Genomic DNA, 18,562 nt, shown 5'->3' with positions numbered 1-18,562 from the left:
TCCTGGTCACTCCGGAACCGGTTACCGATGGCCGATGTCTTATGACCCATCCTGGTCACTCCGGAACCGGTTACCGATGGCCACTGGGGGACACTATCGGAATATGCAATGAACCCTATCATCTGACGTATCAAACTTCATAAAATTGAAAGTTATGAACATCTGAGGTCATGCCGATGTCCCCTGACCCAACCTGGTCACTCCGGAACTGGTTACCGGTGGCCACTGGGGGACACTATCGGAATATGCAATGAACCCTATCATCTGACGTATCAAACTTCATAAAATTGAAAGTTATGAACATCTGAGGTCATGCCGATGTCCCCTGACCCAACCTGGTCACTCCGGAACTGGTTACCGGTGGCCACTGGGGGACACTATCGGAATATGCAATGAACCCTATCATACGACGTATCAAACTTCATGAAATTGAAAGTTATGACCATCTGAGGTCATGCCGATGTCCTCTGACCCATCCTGGTCACTCCGGAACTGGTTACCGGTGGCCACTGGGGGACACTATCGGAATATGCAATGAACCCTATCATCTGACGTATCAAACTTCATAAAATTGAAAGTTATGACCATCTGAGGTCATGCCGATGTCTTATGACCTAACCTGGTCACTCGGAACCGGTTACCGATGGCCACTGGGGACACTATCGGAATATGCAATGAACCCTATCATCTGACGTATCAAACTTCATAAAATTGAAAGTTATGAACATCTGAGGTCATGCCGATGTCTTATGACCCATCCTGGTCACTCCGGAACCGGTTACCGATGGCCACTGGGGGACACTATCGGAATATGCAATGAACCCTATCATCTGACGTATCAAACTTCATAAAATTGAAAGTTATGAACATCTGAGGTCATGCCGATGTCCTCTGACCCATCCTGGTCACTCCGGAACTGGTTACCGGTTGCCACTGGGGGACACTATCGGAATATGCAATGAACCCTATCATCTGACGTATCAAACTTCATAAAATTGAAAGTTATGACCATCTGAGGTCATGCCAATGTCTTATGACCTAACCTGGTCACTCCGGAACCGGTTACCGATGGCCACTGGGGGACACTATCGGAATATGCAATGAACCCTATCATCTGACGTATCAAACTTCATAAAATTGAAAGTTATGAACATCTGAGGTCATGCCGATGTCTTATGACCCATCCTGGTCACTCCGGAACCGGTTACCGATGGCCACTGGGGGACACTATCGGAATATGCAATGAACCCTATCATCTGACGTATCAAACTTCATAAAATTGAATGTTATGAACATCTGAGGTCATGCCGATGTCCCCTGACCCAACCTGGTCACTCCGGAACTGGTTACCGGTGGCCACTGGGGGACACTATCGGAATATGCAATGAACCCTATCATACGACGTATCAAACTTCATGAAATTGAAAGTTATGACCATCTGAGGTCATGCCGATGTCCTCTGACCCATCCTGGTCACTCCGGAACTGGTTACCGGTGGCCACTGGGGGACACTATCGGAATATGCAATGAACCCTATCATCTGACGTATCAAACTTCATAAAATTGAAAGTTATGACCATCTGAGGTCATGCCGATGTCTTATGACCTAACCTGGTCACCTGAACCGGTTACCGATGGCCACTGGGGGACACTATCGGAATATGCAATGAACCCTATCATCTGACGTATCAAACTTCATAAAATTGAAAGTTATGAACATCTGAGGTCATGCCGATGTCTTATGACCCATCCTGGTCACTCCGGAACCGGTTACCGATGGCCACTGGGGGACACTATCGGAATATGCAATGAACCCTATCATCTGACGTATCAAACTTCATAAAATTGAAAGTTATGAACATCTGAGGTCATGCCGATGTCCTCTGACCCATCCTGGTCACTCCGGAACTGGTTACCGGTTGCCACTGGGGGACACTATCGGAATATGCAATGAACCCTATCATCTGACGTATCAAACTTCATAAAATTGAAAGTTATGACCATCTGAGGTCATGCCAATGTCTTATGACCTAACCTGGTCACCTGAACCGGTTACCGATGGCCACTGGGGGACACTATCGGAATATGCAATGAACCCTATCATCTGACGTATCAAACTTCATAAAATTGAAAGTTATGAACATCTGAGGTCATGCCGATGTCTTATGACCCATCCTGGTCACTCCGGAACCGGTTACCGATGGCCACTGGGGGACACTATCGGAATATGCAATGAACCCTATCATCTGACGTATCAAACTTCATAAAATTGAATGTTATGAACATCTGAGGTCATGCCGATGTCCCCTGACCCAACCTGGTCACCCGGAACTGGTTACCGGTGGCCACTGGGGGACACTATCGGAATATGCAATGAACCCTATCATACGACGTATCAAACTTCATGAAATTGAAAGTTATGACCATCTGAGGTCATGCCGATGTCCTCTGACCCATCCTGGTCACTCCGGAACTGGTTACCGGTGGCCACTGGGGGACACTATCGGAATATGCAATGAACCCTATCATCTGACGTATCAAACTTCATAAAATTGAAAGTTATGACCATCTGAGGTCATGCCGATGTCTTATGACCTAACCTGGTCACTCCGGAACCGGTTACCGATGGCCACTGGGGGACACTATCGGAATATGCAATGAACCCTATCATCTGACGTATCAAACTTCATAAAATTGAAAGTTATGAACATCTGAGGTCATGCCGATGTCTTATGACCCATCCTGGTCACTCCGGAACCGGTTACCGATGGCCACTGGGGGACACTATCGGAATATGCAATGAACCCTATCATCTGACGTATCAAACTTCATAAAATTGAATGTTATGAACATCTGAGGTCATGCCGATGTCCTCTGACCCATCCTGGTCACTCCGGAACTGGTTACCGGTTGCCACTGGGGGACACTATCGGAATATGCAATGAACCCTATCATCTGACGTATCAAACTTCATAAAATTGAAAGTTATGACCATCTGAGGTCATGCCGATGTCTTATGACCTAACCTGGTCACTCCGGAACCGGTTACCGATGGCCACTGGGGGACACTATCGGAATATGCAATGAACCCTATCATCTGACGTATCAAACTTCATAAAATTGAAAGTTATGAACATCTGAGGTCATGCCGATGTCTTATGACCCATCCTGGTCACTCCGGAACCGGTTACCGATGGCCACTGGGGGACACTATCGGAATATGCAATGAACCCTATCATCTGACGTATCAAACTTCATAAAATTGAAAGTTATGAACATCTGAGGTCATGCCGATGTCCCCTGACCCAACCTGGTCACTCCGGAACTGGTTACCGGTGGCCACTGGGGGACACTATCGGAATATGCAATGAACCCTATCATACGACGTATCAAACTTCATGAAATTGAAAGTTATGACCATCTGAGGTCATGCCGATGTCCTCTGACCCATCCTGGTCACTCCGGAACTGGTTACCGGTGGCCACTGGGGGACACTATCGGAATATGCAATGAACCCTATCATACGACGTATCAAACTTCATGAAATTGAAAGTTATGACCATCTGAGGTCATGCCGATGTCCTCTGACCCATCCTGGTCACTCCGGAACTGGTTACCGGTGGCCACTGGGGGACACTATCGGAATATGCAATGAACCCTATCATACGACGTATCAAACTTCATGAAATTGAAAGTTATGATCATCTGAGGTCATGCCGATGTCCTCTGACCCATCCTGATCACTCCGGAACTGGTTACCGGTGGCCACTGGGGGACACTATCGGAATATGCAATGAACCCTATCATCTGACGTATCAAACTTCATAAAATTGAAAGTTATGACCATCTGAGGTCATGCCGATGTCTTATGACCTAACCTGGTCACTCCGGAACCGGTTACCGATGGCCACTGGGGGACACTATCGGAATATGCAATGAACCCTATCATCCGACGTATCAAACTTCATAAAATTGAAAGTTATGGACATCTGAGGTCATGCCGATGTCCCCTGACCCAACCTGGTCACTCCGGAACTGGTTACCGGTTGCCACTGGGGGACACTATCGGAATATGCAATGAACCCTATCATCTGACGTATCAAACTTCATAAAATTGAAAGTTATGACCATCTGAGGTCATGCCGATGTCTTATGACCTAACCTGGTCACTCCGGAACCGGTTACCGATGGCCACTGGGGGACACTATCGGAATATGCAATGAACCCTATCATCTGACGTATCAAACTTCATAAAATTGAAAGTTATGAACATCTGAGGTCATGCCGATGTCTTATGACCCATCCTGGTCACTCCGGAACCGGTTACCGATGGCCACTGGGGACACTATCGGAATATGCAATGAACCCTATCATCTGACGTATCAAACTTCATAAAATTGAAAGTTATGAACATCTGAGGTCATGCCGATGTCCCCTGACCCAACCTGGTCACTCCGGAACTGGTTACCGGTGGCCACTGGGGGACACTATCGGAATATGCAATGAACCCTATCATACGACGTATCAAACTTCATGAAATTGAAAGTTATGACCATCTGAGGTCATGCCGATGTCCTCTGACCCATCCTGGTCACTCCGGAACTGGTTACCGGTGGCCACTGGGGGACACTATCGGAATATGCAATGAACCCTATCATACGACGTATCAAACTTCATGAAATTGAAAGTTATGACCATCTGAGGTCATGCCGATGTCCTCTGACCCATCCTGGTCACTCCGGAACTGGTTACCGGTGGCCACTGGGGACACTATCGGAATATGCAATGAACCCTATCATACGACGTATCAAACTTCATGAAATTGAAAGTTATGATCATCTGAGGTCATGCCGATGTCCTCTGACCCATCCTGATCACTCCGGAACTGGTTACCGGTGGCCACTGGGGGACACTATCGGAATATGCAATGAACCCTATCATCTGACGTATCAAACTTCATAAAATTGAAAGTTATGACCATCTGAGGTCATGCCGATGTCTTATGACCTAACCTGGTCACTCCGGAACCGGTTACCGATGGCCACTGGGGGACACTATCGGAATATGCAATGAACCCTATCATCCGACGTATCAAACTTCATAAAATTGAAAGTTATGGACATCTGAGGTCATGCCGATGTCCCCTGACCCAACCTGGTCACTCCGGAACTGGTTACCGGTGGCCACTGGGGGACACTATCGGAATATGCAATGAACCCTATCATCTGACGTATCAAACTTCATAAAATTGAAAGTTATGAACATCTGAGGTCATGCCGATGTCCCCTGACCCAACCTGGTCACTCCGGAACCGGTTACCGGTGGCCACTGGGGGACACTATCGGAATATGCAATGAACCCTATCATCCGACGTATCAAACTTCATAAAATTGAAAGTTATGACCATCTGAGGTGATGCCGATGTCTTCTGACCTAACCTGGTCCGGAATCGGGTTTCGATGGAACCGGTTACCCGTGGCCACTTGGTGACACTCTCTGATTATGTAATATCAAACATCATGAAATTGAACATTCTTACCATCTGAGGTCATGCTAACGTCCTTTGAACTTATCTGGTCACTTCGGAATCGGTTTCCGATGGCCACTTGGGGACACTTGTGGAATATGCTAGATACCCTATCATCCAATATATCAAACTTCATAAAATTGAAAATTATTGCTATCCCAGGTTATGCCAACATCTGTATCCTTCTATATCGCAATAAAATGCATGAGGACAGTTTACATGTAGGTTCTGATACACAGCAAAAATAGGTGAATTTTGGAATGTTGAAAATTCGGAGAACCACTTTGAGTAATTTTACCGAAAAAATGTGTAAAAATGTGAGCCTAATGAAAATTCACCAGAAACTGATGAAAAATCACCAATTCCTGATGTAATATAACACATATTTTTGACACAAAATCTTTCACCATTTTCTCTTTACTATAGTTTGTAATCTGGCTATCAATATCAAACTTTTTTTTCACAATGGGCAATTGTGTTAGGCTTACTGCGACCACCTAAGAAGGCTATCTTTTGTAATGTAACCTGGATTCTGTCCATACTACAAATTACTCGTATTCATGGGATCGGTAGACGAGGGGTTATTTTGCAGATATGGTTTATACATTTATCCGGCAGAGTAAATGTGCCGAGCTTTCTAGCTCAGTTAAACAAAAACGACAGAAGTTGTTAGGCCCCATGCCGATTTTGTGCAGGTGATATCTATCAGGACAATGTCCTGTTAGAAGCCCTGCGAGTATTCGTAGTTCCTTATGGTTTAAGCCAAGAAATTTCTTGGTAATTGAAGGACTTGGAGTGATAAAAGTTTGCGCTTGTCTCAATCCACGCATCTCGCCCCAGATTGAAGCGATTTGCGATTGTCCTCAATTCGTCACTTGTGTGCTATCTTGTGACACGTCTGCTGTAAAAAGATAGGAGATAAATAGCACACAAGCGACGAATTAGTTATTTCTTGCTTCACGGCACTTTTTGAGATTCCAAGGAACGGCTCGGGATCCACGAATATGTTTGATAAGCCTTGTCTGGCAAGTTCATCAGCCATTTCAATGCCTTCAATGCCGCAGTGCCCTGGTACCCAAAACAACATGACTCTGTTATGCCGAGTAGCAAGTTCCAAACATGTTTTGATTCGCATTTAGAGGATTTAAACGCCAATAGTGCAGTTTAGCTATCCGATAAAATACCGATTTTTGCATGTCTATAATTTCTAAAATATCAAAATCAAAGGTTAGGTGAAAGAGTTTCTGAACCCAAATCTCGGCAACACTCGGTTTGAGAGAAAGACGGCCTCATGAAGTTTGATATGTCGGACGATAGAGTTTCTATTCCGCATATTCCACAAGTGTACACCAGTGGCCACCGGTAACCGATTCCAAAAGCCAGATAGAGTTAGGGGATGTTAGCGTAATTACCTTAGATGTAATATTGTTTAATTTCATGTTGTTCGATATGCCGTCATTGCATATTACGATAATGTTTCCCAAAACCCACTGGTAACCGGTCCCGGAGTGGCCCTCAGTGGCCATAGGTAACCGGTTCCAGATTGATCAGGTAAGGTAAGTTGAAGTCGGCATAACTTTGGATAGTTATAATTTTCAATTCTATGAAGTTTGATATTTCTGATGATGGGGTTCCTAGTATATTCCACAAGTGTCCCCAAGTGGCCATCGGAAACCGATTCCGAAGTGACCAGATAAGTTCAAAGAACGTTAGCATGACCTCAGATGGTCATAACTTTCAATTTCATGAAGTTTGATACGTCGTATGATAGGTTTCATTGCATATTCCGATAGTGTCCCCCAGTGGTCACCGGTAACCGGTTCCGGAGTGACCAGGTTGGGTCAGGGGACATCGGCATGACCTCAGATGGTCATAACTTTCAATTTTATGAAGTTTGATACGTCGGATGATAGGATTCATTGCATATTCCGATAGTGTCCCCCAGTGGCCACCGGTAACCGGTTCCGGAGTGACCAGGATGGGTCAGAGGACATCGGCATGACCTCATATGGTCATAACTTTCAATTTCATGAAATTGGATACGTCGGATGATAGGGTTCATTGCATATTCCGATAGTGTCCCCCAGTGGCCACCGGTAACCAGTTCCGGAGTGACCAGAATGGGTCAGAGGACATCGGCATGACCTCAGATGGTCATAACATGCAATTTCATGAAGTTTGATATGCAACATGCCGGGTTTCTAGCGTGACAATTATTGGATCCGTTTTAGTGGTACCCTGGAACCGGTTCCGGATTGGCCACAGTTGGCCAGAACTGATACCAAACAGTCAGGGGTAGTATGTAGTATCCTTCTGCAATGATTTGCAAAATAATCCTTTTCAAAAGACTGGTCCGTGTGACGGTTTTATGTCAATAACTGCAAAAATCAAGTTTTCCGGAAGTTCCGGGTTACCGGAACCGGTGGCCACTATGGACCAATTATTTTTTCTGGAGCTTAAAATTCAGGTTATTATCTGTCGAATGCATTCGGAAGCAACCTGCTATGTGCAATCGTTTCGGAGATACAGGTCCTCAAAGTAGGGGCCTCAAATTGGACTTTTTTCGGTTATAGCAGGTTCCCGGTGGCCACGATGTCCAAAACCGGTTCTGCCGTTTGGATTCAGAAAGTAGACATCCTAGCCTTTCATTTGCGGCCAAGACATCCAAAATCGGTTACAATCTCGAATTTTGTCAGCCGAAAACATTTCTGGGTCCTATAGACCCGGAATACCATTCGTGTCAGTTTTTTTTTGGTGGGCACTTCCGGTGGCCTCCGGAAGTTCATTTTTGGCCAGAATGTGTGTCTTAGTAAGATACACAAAGTCACAAAATTTCAGATCTCTAGGTGTTTTTGGTCAAAAGTTACAATTACTTTTATAGTGCTACTGGGTCCTATAGACCCGAAGACCATGCCCGGGTTAATATAAAATATTTCAAAAATTACCATAACAAACCAACAAATGACAGGTAAATTTCTGTTGTAAATGTTTACGCCTACCTTGATAACCTGACAGACTTGCCTTTATAGTGGACAAATAAAGTCAGGTCAGTCCCAGCACGAAAATTTACCAAATTTACCTGTAAATTTTAGCTTTTTAAAGTTAAATTTGGGGTAGGTGTATTTTTTGAACCAGTATTGAATTAATTGTTGAAAACACTATTGAAAATTTGTTGATTAAAAATGTAAAAAAAAGGTGAAACATTTTTTGAGCTTCGCATGGCGTTATCGCAGCACTCACTTTTTACATATGGGACGGACTAGATTCGAGCGGCAGTCCATGTGTAAAGTAAATTTACTGTTCAAAACAAAACAATATTGAAAAATGTTACTTTGCGATACAAGTGTTGAAAAGTTCAACTTTTCAACACTGGTATTGGAAGGTATTGAATTTGGTAGGGAAAATTAGGCCGTTTCGTTTCTCCAGGAGGACAGAAAAAGTTGACAGTTTTACAGCGGAAGTGCAAAAATCTTTTTTTTTTCAGGTGAAACGTTTTTGTTCCGTTAGAATGTTATTCGCCGTCATTATAAGCATCAAACTTGAGATCAGTATTGAAAAAATGAATGCTGAAAGTCCTTTTTCTACTAATTTGAAGAAGTTTTGGGAAGAAAATTTTATAAAAAGAAAATAAGCATCCAAAACTGATCTTAAAATTAGTGAAGAAAAAAAAAATAAAAAAAATGCAGCAAATCTTTTGATACAACATTAAAGGGAAGTATTTCGGTACAACAAATTGTAGAGCAAACTTTATGTTTGAGCTGTCGGTGGCGATGACCATAATTTCGTTATTTATTGGCTCTTGCGGTCACACGTGCTTCCTAGACACAAAAGGCCTAATGCAATTGGATAAGCCAGTAAATAAATCCAACAGCAGAGGTTATTTCCAGGATCATTTCCCACAAAGCTAAAGCTAAAATATTAAATTTAATGTTTAATATCGGTAGAATTGGAAAATCCATTTTCCGATCCAGTGATTCCTTATGTGTGCTTTTCCCTGATGGGGTAAACTGCAACTGTGTCCCACGTACGTGTCCTGAAATCATTGGCTAGATTGTGATATATCACAGCAGGAATGGGGGTGGGAGGCAAAAGTTATGACGATGACAACCATTGATCTTATCTGTTTACCTTCTGTACATATCCGATCTATATTCCGCTGTTTGGTGACCTTCTTGAGGGGGGCTTTTCTATTGTCGCTCATTGTGTCATCATATTTGATGGGTGGGAAAGGGGAGGGAGGAATCTGGAAATGGAAAATACAATGCCAAATGCATTTTCCATTGGAATAATGATATAATTTGCAGTTGATGGAGTTCATCACAATCAATCGTAACAATTCAGTGTATACTATTATTGTGAGCAATATTAGCATGAATCAATAAATCAATGAAAATGTAGTTAAAAGAAAATGTTAAAGGAGGATGAGGTTGAAAGTATTTAAATTCGATCTTTAAACAAAAAAATTAAATATGTGATTTGTTTGCATTCTCTTAGAGTCTTAGAACAACGATTGTTTTTGGAGATTTTGATGCAGGTGAAACTTTGTGAGGTTTTACTAAGATAAAAAAAACATCGCTTGTATTTTTCTCTTTAAGGCCGTTGCAAATATTTTTCAAAATTTATGTCTCCCTTCAAAATCGGTCTGAAAAATCAGGGAACAAACAATTTTTTTAAACTTCAAAATTTCAATGAAAATTGAAGTCAAATCAACTGAAAACAATCTAAAACTTAGGGCGTCCAATTTTACCGGGTTTTGAATTTCCCGGGAAACGGGAAAAACATTTTTTAAATCCCGGGAATTACCGGGATCCCGGGAAATTTTTGAATCAGTAATAAAATCTATGTTTCATTATATTCGTTATGTTTTCAAGCTTAAAATCATTGAATTAGCTTAATAATATCAAATGGTGATAATCCTCACTTCAATCTAAACAAAGACGACAGTTTTAAAATAGCCTAAAAGAATTTTGTTTTTTGTCTTTGTGGTGTTTAGGATATTATATCAACTACTATTTTTAATTCCAGTATGATTAATTTTTTTTATTTGCGAATCAAATTAAATAATTCCTGAGTTTTTTTTTTAAAAAGGTCCAATAAGCTTTTGTCTTCCATATGTTTATAGGACCTATTCAAAAAAAAACTTTGGAATTCTTTTATTTTTTTTTCTTTTATAAATATTTTTATATGACATGACTAAAACAGCTTAAAAAAATTATTTTATATGTCTAAAAAACAAAAAAACGACAATAAATAAAATGATACCGATCAATGTAAAATTTTATATAAGTTTTGAACTTATTGTTTTATATAAAACATATTTTACAAACTATCTTCAAGTTACTACCGCCAACCGAAGGAAAATCAGAATTACAGTCTAAATAGGTACAGGAGATTTTAGAGCAATACATTTGGAAGTACAAATTGTTTTGTTATGTTCCTGTTTTAACCGAAGTCATCCAAAACGTCATGCAATTATTATTTGCTTTAATAGCTGTATTTATTCGTTACATTTGTACGTATTTGCCTAGATGCCGGTGTTTGATTATAAATAATTTGATATGAGATTGTTTTTTTTCAAATTTAAAATCGAAAATACACGTAAATATATTCAGTCTTTAAAAAAAATAATAGAGAAAAAAAAGCACTAGGCATTTTGCGGAACTGTTAATTAAAATTATAATATTTTTTTCCTAAAAAGCCAATTTAATGCTGAGATTTGCTGAATACAAATTTTAATTCATTTTATTGTTCTACTATTTTTACAACCAAATCTGAATTTCCAGACCAAAATATGTTTTTTTTTCAATTTCGGGAATTCCCGGGACAAATTATTGAAAATCCCGGGATTCGGGAATTCCCGGTTTAGGAAAAATCCCGGATTTTGTCCCGGGAATTCCCGGGATGGACGCACTACTAAAACTCATTTTTCTACTTTGATGATCATAGTTAGCATGTTTGGGCTGGATTAATTTTTTTTTGAATTTTTATGAAATTCCAATTCCCCAAAAACTGTTATACAGTCGACTCTCTGGCTGTCGATCTTCTCGATATCAATATTGCTCCATCTATCGATGAATTCTTCATTCCCTTCAAACTGCATACTTCGATTGGCTTTATTCCTCGATATTTTCTCTTGCTTGAATGATCTCTTCCTCGACGGTCCCTTGGATTCTGTTTGCTCAATATTGTCACTATCTCATGGCTTGCATAGACATTTTTCTTTGCGAAACGAAGCTTTGAAGGGTGTTTGACATTAGTTTGTTTTTGTTTGCTGGACGTTGCCATGATTCTCTCCCATAGCTGGGTACCAAGAAAAACATATTTTCAATCGTGTCTTCATTTTACATCGTTCTGTAAACTGATGATTCTCTTCCTCGACGGTCCCTTGGATATTGACAACCAGAGAGTCGACTGTAATTGCAAAAAAAAACTGTCGTCAATACTTAGGAATTTTGGAAACTATTGATTGCAAAACAACTGTGCTTTTTTTTTAATTTGTTTTGCATTTTTTTCATTGAAACATTCTGAATCAATATTTGAATGTTTTTTCTAAAACAATCATGGGCCAAGTGGCCGGTTAGGGCCTTTCAGAACCATTAAATGGATTTTTTAAACTAATTTTTGAATAACTTCACGGTCGGTCAGAAAAGGTCATATTTGGCAGCTCGTTCCAAGGGGATCGATGTTTTTTTTTTTTTTTTGATGATTCATCAAACAATGTTGTCTTGTCAATTTATTTTTTGCATTAAAAAGAAAAAAAAATAAGAAATGGTTTTAATCTTGTTTTTTATTGTTGTGAAAAACCTCATTTTTAAAAATTCATCTTCCTTCCTTTACAAAAAGTCAATTTTTGGGTGAGCAAATTTGAAGAATTTTTGACGTATAATCAAATGGAATACCTTCTACAAATATTGTGTTGTCAGATTCGAAAATTATGCGTTTGAAGTTTTAAAAGGTAAATTTTTAACCCTTAGGACGATGCTAAGATGTTTTTTTTACATTAAATTCAATTAAAACATCAGGGTAAATTGAATTATTCCTGAGATATCCTGAGAAAGCAGTGTAATTTTTTTGTTCACTTTGATTTTATATTGAACATTATTGAAAATGTTCAATCGGTGAAAAGTACCATTCGCAGAATGATATTCAGTGACATGTATCAGAAACTTTTTCCGTGGTATTATATTTGTAGTAGATTAATCTAAAATCTTTCTTTATGTAGGTGCTCAATACACCTACATATTGAAAATGATTCATAGATAATTTGTCTGAATTATTTATTTGGTAAAAAAATGTATGGGTAATTCTCTACCAACTCACACGAAATCGGGAAAAGTTGCCCCGACCCCTCTTCGATTTGCGTGAAACTTTGTTCTAAGGGGTAACATTTGTCCAGTAGCGTGCCCAGCTCCTCGAGGAAGGTGGGGCAATTATATGGACGTTTTGAAAATTTCGTCGTTTATGGACGTCCCCTGACTAAAACTAGAACAAATTTCTGAGGATGGTGGGGCAGTTGCCCCATCAGGGGGGAATCTATATGGAAAAATTTAAAATGATAAAATTCCAATCAGCAACACATTTTTGGGTCCCTTTTAGGGTCCCAAACAAACAACCAAACTTTGGGAGCGATTGGTTAAGCCCACGATTGGCGCAACGCGAATGAAATTTGTTTAGAAATTACTATGGGGAAACAAGCATTTTCACATTTTTTAAATTTACAAAATTCATGTTTTATTATTATATGAAACTAACATCGTAGAAGTATAGCCCTGAATGTCCTGAACAACTCTTCCGAAGACAGTATGGTGCTAAAGTGCGTCACAAAAATTGATGATTTTTTGAAAATTGGCCGATCTGGAAACCGTTCCGAATATGTGGGATCACTGTACTCAGAATTCCGAAAAACGTATTTTTCATCGAAAAAACACTAAAAAAGTTTAAAAAGTGCTCCCATTTTCCGTTTCTTGACTGTAATTTTTTGGAACATGTCATTTTAAGGGAAATTTAATGTACTTTTCGAATCTACATTGACCCAAAAGGGTAATTTTTTCATTTAAAACAAAATTTTTCATTTTAAAATTTCGTGTTTATTCAACTTTTAAGGGTTTTTTTTAGAGTGTAATAATGTTCTACAAAGTTATAGAGCAGACAATTACAAAAAAAATCATATATAAACATAAGGGCAAACATCACGAGTTATCGCGATTAAAAGTTACCCCTTAGGACAAAGTTTCACGCAAATCGAAGAGTGATCGGGGCAACTGCTGTATTAGTTGGCGCAGAATTACCCATATATAGTTAAGGTGAAATCGTCCTTCATTTTCAAGGAAAACACTCTAAGTATTCTGAATTTTATGTAATTTAACAGGTTTTTGCACCAAAACACATTGTTTCTCTGATACAATGTCGACCCACATCGGCTCATATTTTTCATCAAAATGCAATCATATTTGCAGTACAAAACGAACGTGTGTCATCATTTCATTATCCAAGGACCGTTTTTACGGAATCCTTTGGACAAAACCACGTACTGTAACTTGTATGTTGCTGCCACTGTCTACACACCCAACAATGTCCATCCAACAGCAAAACTCGAGCTCCATTATCTGCACGCGATTCCGACCGAAGGGATGGCAATTTCATAAAAACTCATATGTAACATTAGCGGGGAGAGGCACACATCAGGCTGATGATTGCACCGATCAAAAGATGACCACACACCAGGTCAGGGATAGTGTTTGACGGTTGAAAAATCAATGACGGTTTTGAGGAGTGATTAGTTTCTATGTGTTACTGTCACAGTTGGGATCAATAATTTAATTTCACATTCATTTGATGCAATGGTAGGGGTGAAAACAGATTGATAGATCAAAGAGAAGATTCGGCATTCTCAGACAGTTCATGCTAATGAAGAGTGTTTACCAACAAGAATACATTCTAATAGCTCGAATCAACAACATTCATCTTATCAAATTGGCTAGTCTAGCCATTCAACATGCGATTAACTTCATTCACTGTCGATGAAGTAAAGCAAACAGAACTTCCACAAGCTTTTGTACGAAGAATCTAGTCGATTTGATTCAAGCCACTGAACCGTAACCACGTGCTCAAGTTCATTTACACACTCGGGTTCACGTTCAGTGCTAATCGAACCACCTGGCCGCGATGCTGATCCTCCGAGCGATTCAAGCGGCCCTTCTTTACGGAATTGGCGCATTATACGCGCTTCAGTTTGTGCTCCAAACCGCGTTGCAATTCCTAGCCGATCCCGATCTAGCAGCCTGGCTGGCGAAGAAACGCTCGGTGGCGCCTGCTTTGCTGGGCGATCCGCGCTATGGAACGCATCGCTTCGTTGAGGTTAATGTGAGTACTAGATTGGGTTGCTGTTTGATTTTTTTTGGTTGTGATAGAGAGGTGGTTTGTTACAGGGTGTCAAGCTGCACTACGTCGAAAAGGGTGATCCTGGGAAGCCGTTGATGCTGTTTCTCCATGGATTTCCCGAGTTTTGGTTTAGCTGGCGACATCAGTTGGAGGAGTTCTCCAAGGACTACTGGACGGTAGCCGTGGACCTGCGAGGTTACGGGCAGTCGGAAGGGTTCGAAGATCGCGCGGCGTATCAGATCGATGTGATTGTGGAGGACATTCGAAGCCTTGTTCGTGCGCTTGGACGTGATCGAGTGATCGTGGTGGGACACGATTGGGGCGCGGTACTTGGTTTTCAGTTCGTGTCCAAGCACATGGACATGGTCGACCGTTACGTGATGATGGGTGGTCCGTCGCTGAACGGGATCCGGAGATTGCTGCTGATCAGTTGGCAGCAGTTCCGAATGTCATGGTATATGTTCTTCTTTTTGATTCCGTGGTTGCCGGAGTTTTACATCTGGGGAAAGGACTTCGGATACATTGAGCATAACATGGGGGGATTTTTGACGAAATCTGAACTAGAGGCATACAAGTATACCTTTTCCCAACGGAAAGCCGTGACGCGAGCAATCGACTACTATCGGGAGAATCTTAGCTTCCTGCGGAAGGAACAACCACTGCCGAAGCTTGAAAATCATTGCCCCGGACTCTACCTAATCGCGGAACATGATCAGTTTATATCGCTACGAAGTGGTCGAGTGATGGAGAGGAGCTTACCCAACCTGTGGTATCGGATCGTCCCCGGAACAGGTCACTACATGCAACAGGAATCTCACCATCTAGTCAACAAGATGATTCGGGACTTTTTAGACCTCTCAGGCTAACGAAGGAAATTTTTCTATACTAATTAAAATTTATTTATTAGCAAGAATAAATTCTGTACAGAACAAATCAACAATTTTCACCTTAACTCAACCCTCACTTACGTGACGCTGCAGCTGATCCTGCTCGCGGATCGATTCCCGCGTTTGGAGGGATCGCTGGCGCCAGAGGCGTGCCGCCCGGAGCAAACTTTGCGAGTCATCGTCGCCACCGCCGGTGGGATCGTTTGGCGGAGGAGCAGATCCACCGATAACGCCCAGCTCCAGGTCGACGCTTTTCTGCGGGAGTCGGTCGGGGAAGTCCTTCGAGTAGGACGAATCCGAGCTGCTCATGCTGGAGCAGGACGTCGATTCGCCCCAGGCCGTTCGCTGACGGCGCGTTCGGCGGGCTTTGGTTACGATCGTTCCGCAGAGTGGCTCTCCGGATGTGAGTTGGTGCTTTATTTTCGTTGCATCTGTTTGTGGTAAGTGTAACAAGAGAGAAAAAATGGGATCTTGACGTTTCTTGATGGTCTTGATAGAGGTATCTTCAATTACCCGCGGTAGCTGGTCGTGCGTCGTCGAGCAGTTCTAGCGTTACGGTTCGCTCTTGGTGACTGCTGGTAGGTCTGAATGGCTGCAGCACCTCCCGCTGTTGACGCTCGTTCCAGGCCCCGTCGCCAATACCTCCAACTTCCCATCGGTTGGTGTGCGGACCACCTTCAATGCTCGACGAACTCGATTGGTACTCCGAACTGGACATGTCGGTGTGATCTTCGCGGGCCGCATCCGAAAATGGAATTTCGTTGAGCGATCGCAGCTGTGGAATGTTCTCCTTGAGCATGTGCCGGAAGGAGGGGTTCTCGGAGACAAAGTTCTCGCGAAGATCCAGATGTTCTAGTTTTTCGCATAGCGCAAGAAATGTGATGCTTCCAAGATCGGTGATGCGATTGCTGAAAAACGTCAATTAAGATCGTATCACAACCACTCAAATAACCCATACCAACCTCTTCAAGCTGATCTTCTTGATTTGCACCAAATTGGTGCACGGTCCGACCTCCTCGATCTGGTTGTGATCGGCGACCAGCTCTTCCAGCGTCTCCAGCCCGCTGGTTCCGTCCAGGTTCTTCAAGCTGCACCGACTCACGTTCAGATAAACCAACGACGTCATGTCGCAACCCAAATCCCTCAAGGTCATCACGATGCTTCCCTCCAGTGTCAGCGAGCGCAGGTTTGGTATAAAGCACGGAATTCGCTGCAGGCTGGTCAGGTGCGAGATGACCTTCAGCTTGATTTCCGTTACTCGGTGAAGTTCGGTGGATCCCGCCGCTTGGCGCTGCCATTTTCAAGGACAATCAATCAAAAGGTTACAAAAGCCCGGATAGTAACTACTCACCAACAAATCCTCGATGGTCGGTTCAGCCGGAATTACAATCGGATAGTAGCGCATCGGTGCCGGGATAAAGGACTCGAATGGCAACCGGGGCACGGGCGGACGTGGTCGGTGTCGGGTCGTGGATCGATTACTGTTGATCAGATTTCGGATGGCCACGAACTCATTGCCGTTAGCCTCGCTGCGCACTTCTTCGGGGGAATGCCCCAGCGAGCCGCCGGCGGGTTCCGACGACGAACTCGACGATGGTCGGTCCTCGGCCGGAATCTGCTGTTCCGGCATGGCGGTAGTTCGGATATTTTTTCGCGTATAAAATATTGAAAAATTCCTAGCAAAAGCCAAAAAAACTCACCAAACTTGATTTTTTGTTCTAGAACCGAAAGAAAATTCAACAAACTCGACGTGTCGCCGTGGATACCAGCGTAGGCACGTTTTTGTCCATGGTTTATTGCGCTTCCTCCTTCGGCATTTTATCGATGGTTCGTTAATTGAAGGGGCGGCCAGGAAAAACGATACAGTTTGTTAAACCTGATGGAAATGTAAAATTCAAGATTTGTAGCATCATTTATGGAGGCACCAATCAAATGATACATGAACAGTACCAGCAAATCATTTGCAATTCTAGGGCCAACCTGCAGACTGCTTGTCGGTATGTCCTTGAATTCCATTGAAAAGAGAGCCAGAAATTGGAATGATAATACATGCACGGAGTGATGATTTCGGGAATCTTAAAGAAAGGTCCTAAAAGAACAGAAAATTAGACACATTTTATACTTTTCAAGTTTTTTTAAATTTAAATTTTATAATTCATTTTAAGATTTGTTTTATTTATTTTGTTAAATTATTATTTATTTTTATTTCGTAATTGTCGTAATTGTTATTATTGTTATGTTTTTAGTTTTTAGTTTTTAGTTTTTAGTTTTTAGTTTTTAGTTTTTAGTTTTTAGTTTTTAGTTTTTAGTTTTTAGTTTTTAGTTTTTAGTTTTTAGTTTTTAGTTTTTAGTTTTTAGTTTTTAGTTTTTAGTTTTTAGTTTTTAGTTTTTAGTTTTTAGATTTAAGTTTTAGTTTTTAGTTTTTAGTTTTTAGTTTTTAGTTTTTAGTTTTTAGTTTTTAGTTTTTAGTTTTTAGTTTTTAGTTTTTAGTTTTTAGTTTTTAGTTTTTAGTTTTTAGTTTTTAGTTTTTAGTTTTTAGTTTTTAGTTTTTAGTTTTTAGTTTTTAGTTTTTAGTTTTTAGTTTTTAATGTTAGTTTTTAGTTTTTAGTTTTTAGTTTTTAGTTTTTAGTTTTTAGTTTTTAGTTTTTAGTTTTTAGTTTTTAGTTTTTAGTTTTTAGTCTTTAGTTTTTAGTTTTTAGTTTTTAGTTTTTAGTTTTTAGTTTTTAGTTTTTAGTCTTTAGTTTTTAGTTTTTAGTTTTTAGTTTTT

The 18,562-nt window shown here is 41.1% G+C and overlaps 2 protein-coding genes across 2 annotated transcripts; one reads left to right on the top strand and one right to left on the bottom strand.

The window, feature by feature from the left end:
- The first annotated feature begins 14,502 nt into the window (after positions 1–14,502).
- Positions 14,503–15,841, top strand: LOC6053596 (epoxide hydrolase 3). The gene is made up of 2 exons (XM_001869617.2): positions 14,503–14,890; positions 14,956–15,841. The coding sequence occupies exons 1-2, from the start codon at positions 14,693–14,695 to the stop codon at positions 15,772–15,774; spliced, it is 1,017 nt and encodes a 338-aa protein (XP_001869652.2). The 5' UTR covers positions 14,503–14,692; the 3' UTR covers positions 15,775–15,841.
- LOC6037680 (leucine-rich repeat-containing protein 56) lies at positions 15,790–17,593 on the bottom strand. Its single transcript, XM_038257891.1, has 4 exons — positions 17,147–17,593; positions 16,758–17,086; positions 16,309–16,703; positions 15,790–16,226 (listed from the first exon to the last, which is right to left on the bottom strand). The coding sequence occupies exons 1-4, from the start codon at positions 17,423–17,425 to the stop codon at positions 15,862–15,864; spliced, it is 1,368 nt and encodes a 455-aa protein (XP_038113819.1). The 5' UTR covers positions 17,426–17,593; the 3' UTR covers positions 15,790–15,861.
- Positions 17,594–18,562: the final 969 nt, after the last annotated feature.

The sequence above is a fragment of the Culex quinquefasciatus genome, chromosome 2 (assembly GCF_015732765.1).
Source record: "Culex quinquefasciatus strain JHB chromosome 2, VPISU_Cqui_1.0_pri_paternal, whole genome shotgun sequence".
In the NCBI taxonomy this organism is placed as follows: Eukaryota; Metazoa; Arthropoda; class Insecta; order Diptera; family Culicidae; genus Culex; species Culex quinquefasciatus.
The sequence above is the reverse complement of the archived record's forward strand: the minus strand, read 5'-3'. Positions and strand labels throughout refer to the sequence as shown.